The 19,152-nt window shown below is 48.1% G+C and overlaps 1 protein-coding gene across 1 annotated transcript; it reads right to left on the bottom strand.

Annotated features, from left to right (window-relative positions):
• Positions 1-414: 414 nt before the first annotated feature.
• Positions 415-5,915, bottom strand: LOC138581809 (protein phosphatase 1 regulatory subunit 3E-like). The gene has a single exon (XM_069652820.1). The coding sequence runs from the start codon at positions 4,302-4,304 to the stop codon at positions 3,342-3,344; it is 963 nt and encodes a 320-aa protein (XP_069508921.1). The 5' UTR covers positions 4,305-5,915; the 3' UTR covers positions 415-3,341.
• Between the last annotated feature and the right edge of the window lie 13,237 nt (positions 5,916-19,152).

The raw sequence follows: 19,152 nt of genomic DNA on the forward strand, positions 1-19,152 counted from the left end.
ACAGAGCTGCATGTGTGACATTTACACAGAGCTGCATGTGTGACATTTACACAGAGCTGCATGTGTGACATTTACACAGAGCTGCACTGTGACATTTACACAGAGCTGCATGTGTGACATTTACACAGAGCTGCATGTGTGACATTTACACAGAGCTGCATGTGTGACATTTACACAGAGCTGCATGTGTGACATTTACACAGAGCTGCATGTGTGACATTTACACAGAGCTGCATGTGTGACATTTACACAGAGCTGCATGTGTGACATTTACACAGAGCTGCATGTGTGACATTTACACAGAGCTGCACTGTGACATTTACACAGAGCTGCATGTGTGACATTTACACAGAGCTGCATGTGTGACATTTACACAGAGCTGCATGTGTGACATTTACACAGAGCTGCATGTGTGACATTTACACAGAGCTGCATGTGTGACATTTACACAGAGCTGCACTGTGACATTTACACAGAGCTGCATGTGTGACATTTACACAGAGCTGCATGTGTGACATTTACACAGAGCTGCATGTGTGAACTTCCTGCTTGCTGTTATCATTGTGCAACACGTGGGATAGCGTCATATAGGACTGGCTTATGCTCCCACGACAAGAACACTGATCTTACAACTCACTTTAAATTCCATTTTTTTAAAAAATCACAACAGTATACAGGAATGGCTTATTACAACTGTTATAATGCGACCTACACAGCGTCAGCAAACAGCCGGAACCCTGCTCTCTAAAGGTGACTAATTGTGAAAGGCGTTGCTTGGCACTGCTGAGTTTTGTTTGCACAGGAGAACGTTCTGTTGGAGTCGGAGGTCCAGGGCAGGAGGGGACACAGAGGCTCGATTAACAAAATGAAAGAATGCATAAAAGAGGAGGAGGAGGAAAGAGGTGAAAGAAACAGGGAAATTGAAGAAAAACGGCTAGAAAGTGGGGAAAGGGACACGAAGCAAAAAGAAATGTAACTGCAGAACAAGGGGAACTAAAAATTCCTAGAGAGAGAGAGAGAGAGAGAGAGAGAGAGAGAGAGAGAGAGAGAGAGAGAGATATTACTTAGCAGCAGCACTGGGCTAACGTTAGCATGCACCCTGCAGCGAATCAACCAGTTGGCTGAAATGCCACCAATGAACATCAAAGACCAGTTCAGAAACACTGGGGTGGAGTACAGAGAGCGGTCAAAAAAACATTACAAAGCACAGAGACTTGTAAACACAACATGAATTATGTCCTTTCGCATGTACCAGCAACATTCTGAAACTACACAGGATGATGCGAAATGTGTCTGTCACGCTGAACATGTGATCACGACATCGTGGGAATCGTATATTTGGTATCTATCTGCATGTAACGAAATTTCAAGATGTACATATCTGCTTTTCCAAAATAACTGGACTATTACACTGGGCTTTACAAATCACTCTGCCTGGAAAAAATAGGTATCCTATTTGAACGAACTGACTTTTGGTACAAAAATAGCAACTAGAGAAAGGAAGCTCAAAGGCTCATTTTGATTTGCTAAATAGGTGTGCGAACTAGCAGCAAGCAAAGCATCCTCCCAGGAACTACTCAGCAGAGGTTGCGATTGGCTCAGGGGCTTGGGGGCAGCAGTCTTGGGTTCCGTGTCACTTATTCAACAAAGGGCCCAAAACTCTGCAGTAGGTATTGTGAAAGGCGTGGAGCTTTCATGCAGTCTGTCTTTAGCATCATTATCTGCGGCTCCCGATGTCATGTGACTTCACAAACAGGCCGTCGAAAACGTTCTGCCTATTCTGTTGGTTTACAGAATAGCACACTCGCCTGGACTCTTGGGTGGTCGGTGGCAACCACTGCCCCTTTAGCAGGCTGTTTGTGCAGGAAACAGTCAGAGGTCGTGCCTGGTGCCACAGAGGCTCAGAGGGGAGTTACCAGTATGCACAGGCACTCGTGAATCCTGGACTGGAGCACAGTTATCATGCTCGGCAAATTTCTCCCAGGGGACTAGAAACCCCTGGGAGAATTAACAGAGAAGTCACCAAGGCTGTAGTTTGAAGAACTCGGAACGGAAGCAATGGTTTATATTGCTGGGGGAGGCAGTCTTGTGAAACACGGTGTTCACATCTAAAGGAGGCCTTCCGGGTGGTGGCGGGATGGAGAAAGTCGTTTCAATGTTGCAATGGAGTCTCCTCGAGAACAGCGCCGCAGGATTAATTCGAGGAGTTCAGCCTCGGGGATACACCGATGACGTAACTCGCATCCTTGGGGAGAATGCAACGGAAACAAACACTGCGAGGCATTGCTCCAGTTCCCTGCAGGCGTGCGTGTATGAATTATTCAGGGGAGCCGTGTTACTGATGAGGCAGCGTCCTGTTTCCACTATAGCTGTCTCGCCTGATTGAAGGCATTAGGTTTCCTCTCCAAGATACCATAGACTCTGGTCGCAGCTAGACATCTCACTATGAAACAGATTGTCTGGGAAGTTATTGGGACATTGTGGCAAACCATAGGATATTTTTAAATTCAAGTAAATTGCCGCAAAAACTGAATGGAGATGCAAAACGGAGACAGGTGGCAACCCTCTATAATCTGTGCTAGTGTGGCTTAGGGGTGGAGTGCGCTGTCCCTCTAGCCCGGTCCCATGTTGACATGCGAGTCTAGCCTGAGGGGAAGGAGCAGCATTGAACGGCTGATGCTATGTGATGTACGGTAGGCTTGTAGCTGACGCTCAGGGGACATGGTTAATAAGTGATAGACCTTATCTTTGCGGGGGCTTGTTGGCCTCGGCCCAGGGTGATATGAAAAGAATCTTTGGGTTTGGGGCACCAGCCTTGGACATTGTTCCACAAAGTGGAGTAGCCCATAATTTTTTATGATGGGGTGTATAAGCTAGAGCTAACCAATATCCTTGGGCAGAGACACGTCAACCTGTGGTCGCTGTATTAGAAGGTGCGGCGAGGCTGTCCTTGGGCACAGTCTACTGTCTGAGGCAGACTCAACGTGAAGCAAGTAATCCATCCATGGGTGTATACTGTGGCTGCCTTTTTAGATGCCCACTGGCAGGTGCTACATGAAGTGTATCCAAGCACTGCTCTCATCAGGTAACCTGCCGTCACTGCACAGTGTACTAAAGCGCTGCTATGGTGAGACCCCCATTGTGGGTGCTTGTGAACTGTAGCCAGGAGAACCCCTAGTGCACATCTCCACAAGTGCTACATGAAGTGCATCCGGGGGTTGCCCTATGTGGACCCCTTGCAGGCGCTCTATGAATTGTATCCAAACGCTGCCATTGCAGAATCGTATGTGGGTTCTATGTGAAGCATACCGACACTACCCTGATGGGTTACAGGAATGGTCCTATATGAAGTGTATCCAGGCACTATCGAAGTCCCGGGGAGGGGATACCTTGAGCCGATGACTCCGCACCCGGTAGTTGAGGCCCTCGTTGTTGTCCCAATATTCCGTCCCACATACACAGTAGCGGATGGCAAACTCGAGCAGGCCACCTTTCTCGAGCAGTGAGGGTGTCACTAGTTTGAACGAGAAGCGGTCGGTGTGGCGGTCGCTGGGGCCAGGCAGATAGGAGGCGGTGCAGTCAACCGATGAGGCCCAGCGATCCAGGCTGTAGCGGACAGTCACTGACTTCTCATAGGACTCGTTCAGAACCCGCACCAGACCACTGATACTGAACTGGTCAGTGCAGAGGCTCTCCAAACACAGATGTTTCTGCTGCACTCGCTCCAAGAACCCAGGCTGGGCACCAGGATTGGCCGGGAAGAGTGGTTCGAGCATCACTGACTGCACAGGCGTCTGCAGGAGCACACTCAGCTCCCCCAGTGCTGCTGGTCGAGGTGTCTTCCTCAGTCCATTAAGGATGTGGGATGGCACCCTTGGGGCGTCAGCGTCTGAGAAGTGGCGCACGGCAGTCAGCTCCAGCCCCAGGGAGTCAGCAAACCGCACTGTCTTGCGTCGAGATGGGCTGTGTGCTGCCGCAATCTCCAGCTGAGGAGCCCGCTCACCCGGTGTAGGCAATGACTTTGCTCTGCGGCGGGCACCAGGGCTCTGTGGAACCAGTGTGGGTTCCCGGCCACGGCTTGGCTTGTCCGAGGTGGGCTCCACTATGGCCTCTTCTGGTGGCGCATCCTCCAGCTCTGATTCCTTCAGCTTTGGTGGTGGCAGAACTTGGCATCCACGCTCCTCGTCCTGCTCTTCCAGGCCCTTGCATGGCTCACCAAGGCTACCGTACAGGCATGCGGTGCAGCTGAAGTTGCGGGGCAGATAGAGTCTTGGCGGGGGTGGCATTGCGGCTGTCTTTTCCATGCAGGAAGTTGGATATACTTCAGCACAGGCACGGGTGGCAGGGGACACACTTTCTGTCCCTCCCACCCTTCACAGCTCTGTCTTATTCCCTCTCTGCTGTGACTTCCCTGTGCTAGGCACCCTCTCTTGACTCTGCACGTCTTGGCTCTTCTGTATTAGCCAAGCTGTCCTCTCCCTGTGCTGCAAGAAACTGGTGTCCACTAATGCTGCGTGTCCCCCACTACTACCCTTAGTAAAGGCTTGTCAGACGAGCGCTGCTCGCTTACCTTCCCTGGGGCTAGATACCTAACTCCTGAGTGCTTCAGAATACCAGCCACTCCGTTCCTGGCGCAGCTCAATGGCTATTCTCCTGCCCAGCCTCTCTGGTGCTATTTCTTAGACGACGTGGCCTATGTCCGTCTCCATGGTGCTGTTGAAAGCTCCCTCGCTCACCCAGCATTGCTCCTTGATTCCCAGCAATGCCCCTTGAATCCCAGCAATACTCCTTGATTCCCAGCAATACTCCTTGAGTCCCAGCAATGCCCCTTGAATCCCAGCAATACTCTTTGATTCCCAGAAATGCTCCTTGATTCCCAGTAATGCCCCTTGAATCCCAGCAATACTCCTTGATTCCCAGCAATGCCCCTTGATTCCCAGCAATACTCCTTGATTCCCAGCAATGCCCCTTGATTCCCAGCAATGCTCCTTGATTCCTCGATCCTTGGGCCTTCCTCTCTACTTTTGCTGCATGTCTATCTCCTTCTGCCTGACTTCCCGTGCCCGCGGAATGGCTGACTCTGTCCTTTCCTACCTTTGCAGCTGGGTGACTCACTCATTGTCCCGACGTCTAGTACTGCCTGGGCTCTGCCTCCCTGCCCATCTCCCAAAAATGCAGCCGAATGACTGACTAAATTCCCTGTGCTGCTAAATGCCAGGCTATCTGCAGGCTGCCCTTAGTGTTGTAGAGCACATTGACCCCAGCCCTGCTCTCCAATACTAGAGGTGCCCCCTCGGTGCTCACAAAAAGTACTCGATGGACAGCTGCTGGAGCCTGGTGCCTTGCCACTTGGGGTCGCCCACTACAGGGGCATCGTCCATCTCGCCTCGGTTTTGATGAAGCTGGAAACACTGTAACTCGGCTCTGTGTTGCATCTGAGGCAGGACTCCCGTCGCCTGCTCTCCTGTGCTGCTGAAGCCGGGAGTCCTGTCCCTGGCTCTCCTTTGCTGCTGAAGCCGGGAGTCCTGTCCCTGGCTCTCCGCAGGCTCGTGAGGGCAGGAGCCGTGTCCCTCTCGCGGTCTTGGTGAAGCCGGGAATCCTGTGCCTCGCTCTCCGGTGTTCCTGAAGCCGGCCCCTCGCTCTACGGTGCTGCTGAGGACGGCAGTGCTGCCCCCTTGCTCGCCAGTGCTGCGGTGTAACCCCCTGGCACGGCTCCCGCTGGTTGCCCGCCGACTCTCCTGCTGACAGCGCGGCCGCCGGTGCAGTCGCAGACTGGGCAGGGAGGAGGACGCGCGACTCGCGCTGAGTGCGGTGGCGGCGACGCTCCCGCTCGTCCGTCGGCTGCTGACGCACTTTGCAGGAATCACGCTCAGTTCCCCTTCTGCGCCTCCAGCCGCCCTGTCATCTTCCCTCATGATCACCGAGGACTCTCCCTCCCCTCTCACACCCCCTCCTCCCCCCAGCCGCTGTTAACCCCTCTGGACTGGAGGTTTCCCAATCAATGCACCAAATTAAATCAGGTGAGGTCGCGTAGGGGGGCCGGTTGCCCCTGACAGGAAGGGCATACAACAGGACCGTCAACTGGACCGAGGTTTGGAGTGCATACGAACCCTGCCTCACTTGACACCAAAGACCTTGACATTTTGACTGCGTGTCGGAACCGCTCTTCTTCCTGCCTAGAAAGCAGAACAAACCGGCTTTGCCGGTATCGCTCTGACGTGTCATATTCTATTGCGTTACAGTCTGTACCACTACCCACTTTGTTTCTAGGTACACTGTCTTTATATATATATATTTTACACCGTGGCAGGCAGGAGTCACAGACCCCACCAACAGCACTCCCAGGCGGGCGTACAGGTGTTTACTGTCTGTTAATGCTCTGCCCAGGGCGTGCGCCCTTCACCTACGAATTCATTAACATTAAAGGCAACACGCAAGCAACAGGGAGCGGTGACTCCCGGGGCACGCACCGCAATGCAATATAAACTCCCTGGTCACATTCTACGGAATGTACACAATGTTTTACAAGACGTTAAGATCCCCTGAGGACTCCGCAAGATAATAATTGCTATCAAACGATGAACAGAATATCCTTCACTCATAGCCCACAGAATCGTAGCGCCTAATGTGGTGCGCTATGAAAGCTTCATTCATTGGTTCAACCCCACGAGTAGTCAGACCGCCCAGTACATCGCAGCCCGTATGCACTTTGTACACAAACATCAGTAAAATCAAGCACGACATTCTACTGTTCTGTAAATCTGTAGACTGACCTAAAAAGGCGGCTTCTACTTCCCCCATTCCCTGAGTCCCTGTCTCATTTCTCAATATCCACACACACATCAGTGACAGTTTCTCCCACGCCCCTTTGTCATTCACCCGTGTCAGTGCCGCACCCCCATTCCGTATGCGCCTAGTCCCACTCCGCCCACTCTTTCACACATTGCCTCCAGCTCCCCACCTCTGCACTGATTCATGTGTTCTGGAGAGGAGAGGAGAGAAAGAGTATGCAACAGGAAGGAAACCTATTTCAAATATGTTTTTTAATAAAAAGAGCTAACGCACACATTGAAAATATAAATCGACGATGGAAAAATGTGCCTATTGTATAGCTCCATTTCTATTTAAGAAAAAACAAAGCTTAATCTCTTTCTAGAAAGGGTGTTAGAGAGCAGTTCTGAGTGAAATTGCTGGATTCCGCTCCGTAAGCCGCAGAAACAAAATCTCTCGGATTTCAATCCGCTTCGCCCATCTCCACTGTCCCGCCACCCCCATGGATTCACCCAAAAAATGTTAGACTTGTCCAGCAGGTAAAAAAATGCGAAATATTCACTGTTGCATGCCGCAGCCTACGCATGCATCGAATTTCGTGTACCTCGCGTATTTAGTATGATTCTCTTTCGTGCAGACGCGCACATTGGTCCATTTTGGTTTCAGCCACGCGGGACTTGCATTTCGTGTCCGTGCGCATGCGCTTAGTACCTCATTTCGTCACTGCAAAACCAAAATGGTTCTCAGTGCCCCCAAACATTTCAGGGCTCCACAGATTGGTTTGCGTGGGTGAAATCTAACAACGGCATGCAAAACGTATGTTGGGACAAACTCCCAGGTTTTCCGGAGGGTAACTAGTAGTTTGTGGACTCTCGGAAGGCCCAACACCTTCCACAGGAAAAACAGATGACTCAGTCAAACGGCAAGTTTAAACTGCGGTTTATCACAGCAAAAACCAACAGGGATCAGTACAGGGAAAGAAGAAACCCGTGGACGTCTCAACATCTCCTGGCTCGCAAGGCAGTTTTGTACCCAAATGACGTCAGAGTGTCGCTACAACCCAAGCCCTTCTCCAGAAAACCTACTGTACCGCTGGATTGGGAACTGAGTAATAGTCCATCTTTAGTGGGCACTGTACATGTTAGTCTACTGGCTCTCGCATGTCAAGTGGCTGGCCTGGTCGATCCCCAAATCACTATCTATAACAATGTTGCAGTGTGAGGGTCTTACCATTGGTTCTTGACCGTTGCTACCCACCCCTAGGATATTAAACTGTGATTGGCTAGAGCTGACGTTCCCAGGCCTGGGATATGCAAAGGTTCTCAGCTCTTGGTGTACCTTCTCATGGTAACAAGAATGACTATGTGTCTGCATTGTAACTTGTGTGTACCACCTTAGTCTATGAGAATGCTCTTTTGCTCAGTGCAACATTTGTCTCACATTGTAGCATCTTTGTTGCAAGCTTCTGCCTGGAGGCGTGAGATCGGCTCCCTTTCCCAGCGCTAGTCACTGTCCATTGTCTGCGTTGGCCGGGTCACCTGTTCAGAGACCATGATTTGGGAACTGCAGCTCTGAATTATGAATAATTATTTGCATTTATTGCAGCTGGTGCTACTGTCATTCAGGTAATGGAATGTCATCCGTATCTTGTGGCAGCGGGTCCTGTCTCACACGTTCTGCTCTCTGTTCAGTCTGAATTCAGCTCAGCCCAGCTCTTGCTGAGGGGCCTGCGGCCTGCTGTATTTTTCCTAAACTATAATGAAGTTCATTCAGTGTCCATGCTATTCTCCATTCTCCATAGGTTAGTCACACCTTGCTCCGTCAGGTCCCATAGGAGCCCCTGCAGTTCCATAAGGTTATTTGCATGTAAGCATCTGCAAGCTTTACTCAGGATCTCTTGCTTCTTGCGGTTTTGGGCAATGCTGCAGGGAATCCCAAAGTGAGGCAGGGTAACTGCTGTTACCATCAGCTGCCTGGGAGAGGGGCTGCCCCAACGTTCCCTCAGCCTGCTCCTCTCCTCCCCCCAGCTGCAGAGACACGCAGTCTCGGCAACACAAAGCCAAGGAAGGGTGAGGTGTGAGCAGTCACCTCACCCTTCCTCCAAACGGCAAGGTGCTAAGCACCAAAAGGAAACCAACAGTCAGGCAGGGCCCAGGTTCAAAGATCTGCCCCTACCCGGGGGCAAGACAGTCGGCTATCCGGCCAGGGGCTGTGACAACAGCAGCCCCCACCACTTACATAACAAAGACTCAGGGCCTCCCTGGGTCTTATAAATAAGAGCAGCATGCTCTGAGTAAACACAATCTTGTTTGTGGACCCTGAACGGGGACCCAAACAAACAGGAGGTTCACTGTTTACTCAGTGTCTTCCAAACCTTTTGCTTCTTTAACAAATCTTCGAAGTTCGCTGTACTCCGCAGCGTCTTTGTTTCCTTTCTGAACATTGTTACTGTTCAAAACACTCCAGACGGGCAAGCGAGCGGCGAGCGTTGGAGAAACACGAAAATAAACATCCAGGGACGCGTGCCATGCGAAATCATTTCAATCCAGCCCGAACAAAGGAAGAAGAGGACATCCGATCAGCCCGGCGCAGACGGTGTCAGTTTCAACAAAAACTTTCAGGTGAGCCGCCGCGCTGGGACTACAGAGGGAAAAAGATAACGCTGCCGCGTTACGAGGTGAATAGATACATGTACTAAGAATCGGAAGGCACGGCGGGCATAATTCATGCAAAGTCTGTAGGAAAGAATGTTGCAAGCAGAGCCTCTGGGCTACAAGGAAGACTGCGCATGACAAACACAACCTTAATTTAAATACAGAGAAAGTTGCAGCCAGCCAAGTGGTACGGCGAACTGAGAGCTTGCTTTAACATCCATGCAGAGCTCGCTAACGCAAGTTCGAATCCCGGCGGGGCCAAATCCAGCCAATCATTCTTCCAAACCTGTCACATGTGCCCCTGCACCGAGGCTAATATTTAAACACAATGAGACAAACGATAACAATTTTTGTAACGCCTGAGTAGTTTAAAGGAACACCACACACTGTGGGTAATAGGAAGCAGCGCTTAGACCCGCCCGTGGCGTTTATTTAAAGGGAGATTCAATTTCTTTTTTGGCTATATGAACAGCAGGCCTACCACAGCAATATTTATCTCCTTAAATAACGCAGAGCCAAGCCAGCTGCAGGGGCAAATGGATTTGGCAAAAAACATAAGCTTGAACACGGTGGGGCAACAGCTACCAGTTACCCAACACGGGGAACAAATATAAAAAGCTCAAAGTAACGCCTAATTACAACAGCCAGCCAAAACCTTGATAAAAACGTTTTTTCCCTTTCCTGTAACAGGCCAAAGAGGAACATGGGGCCCAAACGGAAAACACAGGCACCCACAACACCGGCACAAAAACCCAAATCACTGCAGCTTTTAGCAGCCATCGAAGCAGCAGAGCACTACGGATGGGCATGGGTTAGAGAAAACATGTACGGCCTACCCAAGGAAGGAATTGCCAGGCCACCCAGTCAAGAGGAGGGGGCAGCACCATCAAAAAAGAGAAACCTATCAGAAGGCACCAAAAAAGGTAACAAAAAATTGTCAATACTATGCGAGAATATATCTGAATTACAGCAATTAATGCGTGAAATGAGGGGGAGGCAAACACCGCCCGCAGGAGAACCTGGGGCTCCAAATCCTACCATTGCACTAGAACCTGCAATAACGGTAGTCAACACCCCGGCAACGCCACCTCCAGCAATCCCACCTCAACAGGTGCCAGTAACACCCACAGCAACCACCGCAATGGCCCCAACAGCTTCAGCAACAGACTCAGCAGGTGCATTAAAAGCATGGGCAACCCCCATCACAGACACCACGGGCCTAACAGGGTCACCTGGCAACAGCACAACAGACATAGTAACGATCTGTAACTCACAGGTAGAGTTAAAAATTATATCTTTTCAGACTGAAATATTAAATAGATACAAAAGAGGCCTGGCATGGAACATTGACACCACAATCAAAGAGGCCATAGGGGCCAAAAAATTCATAGAAATCTTTTCACTAATAGAAGCCCAGCGCAAAGAGAAAGATGCTTTCAGAGATCTCAAAAAGATAGAGGAAAAAGCTATTGCCAGAAACGCCCAGGTGGAACAAAACTGGGACAACTGGTTGCAAGCCTTTTCCATCCTAGCAACAATATACGAAGAAAAATTCCCCAGGGATTGTAGAAAGCTCTGGGCATATATGGATAAAATAAGAGAAGTAAAAGTCACCCAGAGAGGGAAGACATGGCTAGCATATGATATTAGATTCAGGAGAAGAATGTCAGAGAGGCCAGCCATTGAGTGGGACGAGGTCCAGAATGACTTGTACACCCTCAACGCCGAGCCTCCACTGGAGGAAGAGGCCCCGCAAACTTCCTCCAAAAATAACAAAATACACAAGGTAACAGGCCCAATGATAACGATAAAACCAAGAAAGGGGAACAGCCCTTTCGGAAGAACCAGCCGTGGGCGGCTAAAAATAATGCCCACAGACAGAACAAAAACCAATCCTATAAATCCAACATTCTATGCAGAAATTTTGGGAGAAACCAGTGTACATGGGGCAAAGAATGCTGGTACAAACACACCTGCACAAACTGCAACGGTGACCATGCAGCAAGCAACTGCACCAGACTACCAGCCAAAAAAGAATGACACCCCATTTTTAGAACCGGGAAGAACACCCATCAACCCGGGCAATTTTAGAGAAGCCCTCAACAACTACCCAGACAAAGAAACTAGCGAGGCAATATGGCAGGGTTTCACCAACGGTTTCATCATTCAGTTTAAGGGCACAGGTTCACAAACCGTCCCGATGAACCTGAAGTCAGCCAGGGACAACCCCCTGATGGTTGAGAGCAAAATCAAGAAAGAACTGCAACTAGGCAGGATAGCAGGTCCCTGGGATCACATGCCTTTAAATAACTACTTAATATCTCCATTAGGTTTGGTCCCCAAAAAAGAACCTGGGAAAATGAGGCTAATTCATCATCTTTCCTACCCCAAAGGCCAATCACTATACAACGGCATCACACACACGGAATCCGCCGTATCTTACACACATTTCCAAGAGGCGGTAAGACTCATACAGGAATGTGGCAGGAATGCCCTGATGGCCAAACTGGACATCGAATGCGCTTTCAGACTCTTGCCAGTCCATCCAGATTCACAGCAGTGGCTAGGTTTCACCTTTAACAACAAATTCTATGTAGACAGATGCCTCCCCATGGGGTGCGCTGTATCCTGTGCACTATTCGAGCAATTCAGCTCTTTTTTCCAGTGGGCGTTCCAAAAACAGAGACCAGGGACCAAAATAGTACATTACCTCGATGACTTCATGGTAATGGGACCACCGAATTCTGGTGAATGCTGCAAGGCCCTAGCAAAACTAGAACAGATGGCCTCACAGTGGGAAATTCCCCTGGCTAGAGAAAAAACCACCAAACCAGACACCACCATAATTTTCCTGGGGATTGAAATAGACTCAGCAAAGGGTTTTTGCAGAATCCCCAAAACAAAAATAACAGAACCTCTGGAAAAAATACAAAGCCTGATAACTAAAGACAAGGGGACAGTGAAAGAAATACAATCTCTAGCTGGTAGTCTCAACCTCGCATCCAGAATAATACCCCAAGGGAGGATATTTTCCAGAAGCCTGGAGCTAAAAATCAAAACGTTCACCAAACCCCACCTACACATCCGGCTAGGAAAGGTGGTGAAACAGTACCTGGAAACATGGACACATTTCCTTAGAGATTTCAACGGGACCTCACTTTGGCTAACGCCTTTGAACACTTGGCCAAATAGGGTCCTATTCACTGATGCAGCCGGGAGCAAGGGGTTTGGAGCCCTACTAGACTCAGAATGGGTGGCAGGCCACTGACCCAACTCATGGCAACTGGCAGGTTGGACAAAAACATAACCTTCCTAGAAATATTTCCCATCTGGCTAACCTTACACACTGGGGCAGGCAGCTAGCGAACACGGAGCTATTGGTCTGGTGCGATAACATGGCTGTAGTTGGCTCCATAAACAGAAGGTCTACCAAATGCCCTTTAGTACTGAAAGTCCTACGAGCCATTACAGCAGTCACACTACAAGAAAACATTGTGGTCAAAGCAAAGCACATTTCGGGGGCGGATAATAACATTGCTGATGCTTTATCTCGCTTCCAGTGGTCAAGATTCCGAGAGCTAGCACCACACGCCCAAGAACAGATGACGCCAATACCAGCGGAGTGCTGGACAATAATGGGAAACCAAGAATAACGGCATCAACGCCAGTGCCAGAGAGCCCAGGCTGGGATGCCCTACATAAAACAGGCACCTCAAAAACGGGTGCCAACAACACATTGGCATCAAAGCCAGCGGCAGAGAGCCCAGGCCGGGATGTCCAACAAGAACCAGGCACATCAAAAACGGGTGCCAACAACCTCTCAGGGTTCCTAACGGAAATGGCAGAGAAAGCATTGGCAAGCACTACCGCAGCTCAGTACAGTAAATGCTTACAAACAGTATTTAAAGCCACAGGTTTAAACCATGTAGAGTTAATAACCATTAAAGACATAGAAGTATTTTTAAAATGGGCACGGAAGCAGGGTTTCAAAAGAGATTTGGCAAAAAGACACCTGGTGGCAATCTCATATTTTTCAAAAATACGGGGCGATTCAGACCCTACCCAGAACGCCCTTATCTCCTATGCAATGAAAGGATGGGGCAGAATAGAGGGCCCCCAAGTGGACAGCTGCCGACCCCTTGATTTCAACAAACTAGTACAGATAGCAAGCCAGCTGCAAGCCATATGCTGGCATCCATACGAGATAAGTTTATTCAAAACAGCATTTTTTCTAGCCTACTTCGAGGCTTTCCGGGTAGGAGAACTCATCGCTTCCAGCACCAAGGCCGCAAACGGCTTGGGTGTCATGGAGGTTAGGGTGAGGCAAGAGAGCGTTCGCAAAGAAATTCAACAGTCAAAAACGGGGGCCAAATGAACTATTAACATTTGTTGCATTGATGAATCAACAAACTGTCCGGTTTGTATCACCAATCTCTATTACACACAAAGACCCAAGGTGGGGGAGAGGTTCCTGATCCACAAGGATTCATCGGCGCTAAGCCGCTACCAATTCAAAGGGGTGCTGACGAAATCAATCAGCAAAGCAGGGTGGGACCCCAAGGGTTTCGGCACCCACTCTTTCAGGATAGGTGCCGCCACTCCAGCATGGTAAAGAGGCCTAGCACCTCAATAGCTAAAAAACATAGGGGGGTGGAAGTCAGATTGATACAAAAGATATATCAGACCACAGCTGATATAGCTTCCTCCTCTCATATATTCTTTCTCCTCCCCCTAACCCCCCTTTCAGAAACAGCCAGTGAAGGGAGGACCGCACTCCGATAAGCATGGATAGTCGGCCACTCATTTGTTTTCAGGACAGGCAGATGGGCAGAGGAGACGAAAGATGGGCCACCCTTCAGAAACACCATTGCTTCATGGTGGGGGTACAGAGGCCTACGGTGGGCCGACATCTATGAAACACTAGCTGAGCTGGTCGCATACAGAGACCTGCCAGAATTCCTGATCACCCATCTAGGAGGCAACAACCTGGTCTCCATTGGCAGGAGAATTTTATTCGAGGACATCTGCTCCTCCCTTGCGGGCATCTCACACGATTGGAGGGGTACAGAAATATACTTCTCGGCCATCCTACCCAGAAAGAAATGGTTAGGGGCCAACTGCTACAAATCTGTGGACATTTCTAGAAGAAATCTCAACAGGGGGGCTAGAAAAATTCTGTACATCAAGAGGGCTGGGCTTCATAAAGCACCCGGCTATTACACTTGGCAACCCAGACCTTTTTCTCCATGACGGCACTCATTTATCTAACCAGGGCATGGAGCATTTCTTTCGAGAAATCACAGCCACTCTCACCGCCAGGGGTTGTCTTTAGGGGATACTTCTGGGGGAACTCTGCCAGCCGCCAACCTGCCCGCGTGTGGCGGCACGGGCCAGAAGGGGTAACCTCAGGACCCGGTGCCCAAAAGTATGATTACTAATATGATATGTGATTATTGTTATTGCCATAACCATATCTGTACAATAAAACCCTACAGCCTTTTATTGCCAACACTTGTCACAAGTTGTGAGCCAATTATTACGGGTGAGGGTTTGGGGGTCGGACAATACTAATGCATGCATATGGGTTCAGCAGTTATGGGCAATGCTGCAGGGCATCCCAAAGCGAGGCAGGGTAACTGCTGTTACCATCAGCTGCCTGGGAGAGGGGCAGCCCCAACGTTCCCTCAGCCTGCTCCTCTCCTCCCCCCAGCTGCAGAGACACGCATTCTCGGCAACACAAAGCCAAGGAAGGGTGAGGTGTGAGCAGTCACCTCACCCTTCCTCCAAACAGCAAGGTGCTAAGCAACAAAAGGAAACCAACAGTCAGGCAGGGCCCAGGTTCAAAGACCTGCCCCTACCACGGGGCCAGACAGTCGGCTAACTGGCCGGGGGCTGTGACAACAGCAGCCCCCGCCACTTACATAACAAAGACTCAGGGCCTCCCTGGGTCTTATAAATAAGAGTAGCATGCTCTGAGTAAACACAATCTTGTTTGTGGACCCTGAACGGGGACCCAAACAAACAGGAGGTTCACTGTTTACTCAGTGTCTTCCAACCTTTTTGCTTCTTTACCACAGAACCCTCCCACCCTACAAAAGAAGGAAGAAGAACAAAAGGGAAAGCACTGTACGGTGCCCACAACAAGTCGTGGGACACAAGAAGGCGGGCACGGGCCAGAGGGGGTAACCTCAGGACCCGGTGCCCAAAAGTATGATTACTAATATGATATGTGATTATTGTTATTGCCATAACCATATCTGTACAATAAAACCCTACAGCCTTTTATTGCCAACACTTGACGCAAGTTGTGAGGCAATTATTACGGGTGAGGGTTTGGGGGTCGGCCAATACTAATGCATGCATATGGGTTCAGCAGTTACTAATTTGCTGTGTTTAGCAAATGGCAAAAATAATAAAAGCAATGACAGTGTGTATATGTATCTGTCCTCTATCTATAGAACTGTACGCTCATGTTCTTCGTGTATTCAAGTGTGTGCTTATGTCCCAAAGTGCGTATGGCATGTGTGCTTCATATCTAATGCTTCTTAGTCGTAGTATCTCTAACGACGTCAGCAACATGGCTTCTTGGCGCTTTAATCAATACTGTCAATTGAGGTGTGTTTGGTTGCAGCCTTGGGCTCCTCGTTCACTCTGGGGTAGACATGTACCACTCCTGGCCTGTAGGGCTGGCTGAGGGGGTATGTCTCAACATACTTATCAACCATTGAAGCACTGGGAATTGGTCCGAAACAGTATGGGCGCTCGCGGTGTCTCCCTTGCCTTCTTCCATGTCATGTATTGTAAGTGATTTCAAACAGGCACACACCCAAGTCTCGTCCAGCATGTAATGCGCAAATGAAACCCTTATTTATTTTTATCTATAAGTCCAATATTCTGAATGCTATACCACTCATATCCCACCCTCCTCAAAATACCCCCAGGTTACACTGAACCAGGAATCAGGCTAGTTGTAAAGGTAAATATTTGTTTATTTATTTAGAATTTAAAATCACAATATATTTTTAATGGGTAACAACAATCACCAATAAGGTGACAGGAACAATGAATAATATCTTTAATGCACTAGGAATGAAGTAACGAACACAAAAAGAATGCAGCAAAGAAAAGAATACTTCTGAGTTGGTTTGGAACAGATAGCACTATGGTTAGGGGTTCCCCTTGCAACACCCCTCAACCCACCAATAGGCAATTTAAATAGATGTGAGGAGAGAGCAGGTACTCAGGAATAACACAGACCAAAGCAAATATCATTCCCACCTTCCCCCTTTAAACACAAGAGAAATACGGATTTGACTTTTCAACTGTCAGAATGGCTTAGAAATTGACTGAGCAAAAACACAAAATATGTACAAAAATGCTTAAATTATTATAAATTCCTCCGGGAGCCGCTTTGAACGGATGCAAGCAAACACAAGCAATGATTTAATAAAAAGAAAACAGTTGGGATCTGAAAGGCCAAGTGGGAAATAATTTAAATGTAATTCACACGTGTAAAACTTTTCCAAATGTCAATTTGCGGCAAACTTTTGCTTATGCAATTTTTGATATAACAATCGCAATGTTTTGCAATGCAATTTTGAGTTGTGAATGTATCTGAGGATGTTAGGTACAAATGGGAGTTGGAATTTCATTTTATATCTTAAAAAATGAGGGAGTTATGGAGGTTTTAGTGAGAGGTGTTTTTCAAAAATAAAGACACGACTTTGGACAAGGACTTCAGTTTAGAATCCGAAAATATGGCTTATGCTTTCATTCAAGGCTAGAGCGTTCAGGCTAGGAAACCAAGTTGGGGCGTAGTAAGGTCTGAGACTGATTCATGACTTCAGTAACAGATCCCCATCACCTTCCCCAGTGGCACCAGTCCAAACACTCAAAGTGGGATTTATGGATCAGAGTTACACAAATAAAGATGACTATGAAAATGGCGCTTTAGCAACTAGACAGAATAAGATAGCACTAAAGATTTTGACACTGTTACTGGTTATGAAAGTAGGGATAGTTCAGAGATTAGAGTGGAACAAGATAAGCAAGGTATACAATAGTTCTCTAGCGTCCTGTTAATACTCACAATCCACTGGGATTTAAGACTTTTGGACAGTCACGGTTCTGGTCAATGGATTGGGTCTATCAAGGAAAGACAGCACATCAGGCGCGGGACTGGATCAGCTAGGCTGGTCACTGGAACTGCACAGGCTCTGCCCTTCTTGTTTCTGGGTATTTCAAATCAGTGGGATGGCGAGTTCATCAGGCACGCATTATGGTAGCAAGCCAGATAGTTTCAGGATGCTTTCTCACACCACAGCACTCCACTGGGTAGTAAGAATTAGTTTGAGAATTGAGGCCTTGCTGAAAATGGTTCAGCTACTGCTTGGCCTGGTCCTTGGCATATGGATCTGGAAGGATGTTGAATGCTTGATGTTGAATTCTGGATCAGAGTGCTTTGCTGGAATCAGAAGAGTGAGTCCCTAGGTGTTGTTAGCTGTCTCTATTTATCCTTTCAAATGACATCACAAAAATGGGTGTATGGACCGGCTTAACTAAACTTGCCCCTGTGGACTGGGATTGGATCAGAGCCTCATCTACGCCTTGCATCTGAGTGATTGGCGCAAACACAGGTGATGTCAAGTTTATGGTTTGGTTTCTACAATCCTTAGAAACCTCCCCTAGCCACTAGTATCAAAATCGAATTTTGTTCTAAATACTTATTTATACATTTGTAACCTCTATGAAAATTACATACACGGATTCCATATTTTATGGAGTATCTGTTCATCAAAATCCCGCAGCTGTGAGATCTTGTTTTACCTTTTTGCAGCATTTTGTCCATTTCCTCATGAAAACAATTTCCAAACTTTCTCCAAATTTCCACAAATATATGTGTTTACCATAGGGATGTGTGTTTAATGTTTAACAATTCTAGCATAAATACAGTTCCCATAAAACCACATATATCGCCATTCCTGTTCCGAATATGTTATAGTTCCACTACGTTTTGAAACATAGTGCCAAAAATTTGACTAACAAATATGCCCTTTTTATATTGTTCACCATTTCTAATAACAAGTTATGAGTGTCTAAACATTGTTCATTACATGTTCTTAGCAGCAAATGGTCCACCTTTTGTCTCTCCCTGGAGCTCAAGGAGTAGCCCCCACCTTTGGGAACCTTCTGCAAGCCAAGTTTATGACCTCTTCACACGTCCATTTCCTGGCCTGGAGAATCTGCCATTGTTCAGTCTCTGGCTGCAGACACAAGTCTGTCCTACCCCACAATTATCACATGTCAGTGAGTATCTGCTGAGAGGAATGCATTCCCCTTGGGGGAAAGCTGTTTTTCCACTTCTTGCAGCCAAGCCAGGCTAATTTATTCTTAATTTCTTGATTTAAAATCCATCAGAAAACAAACTTGTTGCATCAAATGACATAGATAAATTACTTTCTTAGATTTAAACCTGTGGATCAAAAAAACAACTGAAATCTGTGTTTCTTTCAGCAACAACCCCTTTATATTTGCTAATCCGGCAGGCTTTTAGTTTAGATAACTTTAATGTCTAATCAAGTCAGGAGAGCCCATTTGACAGGACACAGTGCCACCCCATGAGAACCCGTGCAAAACTTTAATGGAGGAAATACTCTGCTTTGCGTGCCAAATTCCAGCAGCGGTTGAACCGTGATGGCGCTTTCACAGAATACTTGGAAGTGGAAAC

The sequence above is a fragment of the Ambystoma mexicanum genome, chromosome 1p (genome assembly GCF_040938575.1).
Source record: "Ambystoma mexicanum isolate Mex_15411 chromosome 1p, UKY_AmexF1_1, whole genome shotgun sequence".
Lineage (NCBI taxonomy): Eukaryota > Metazoa > Chordata > Amphibia > Caudata > Ambystomatidae > Ambystoma > Ambystoma mexicanum.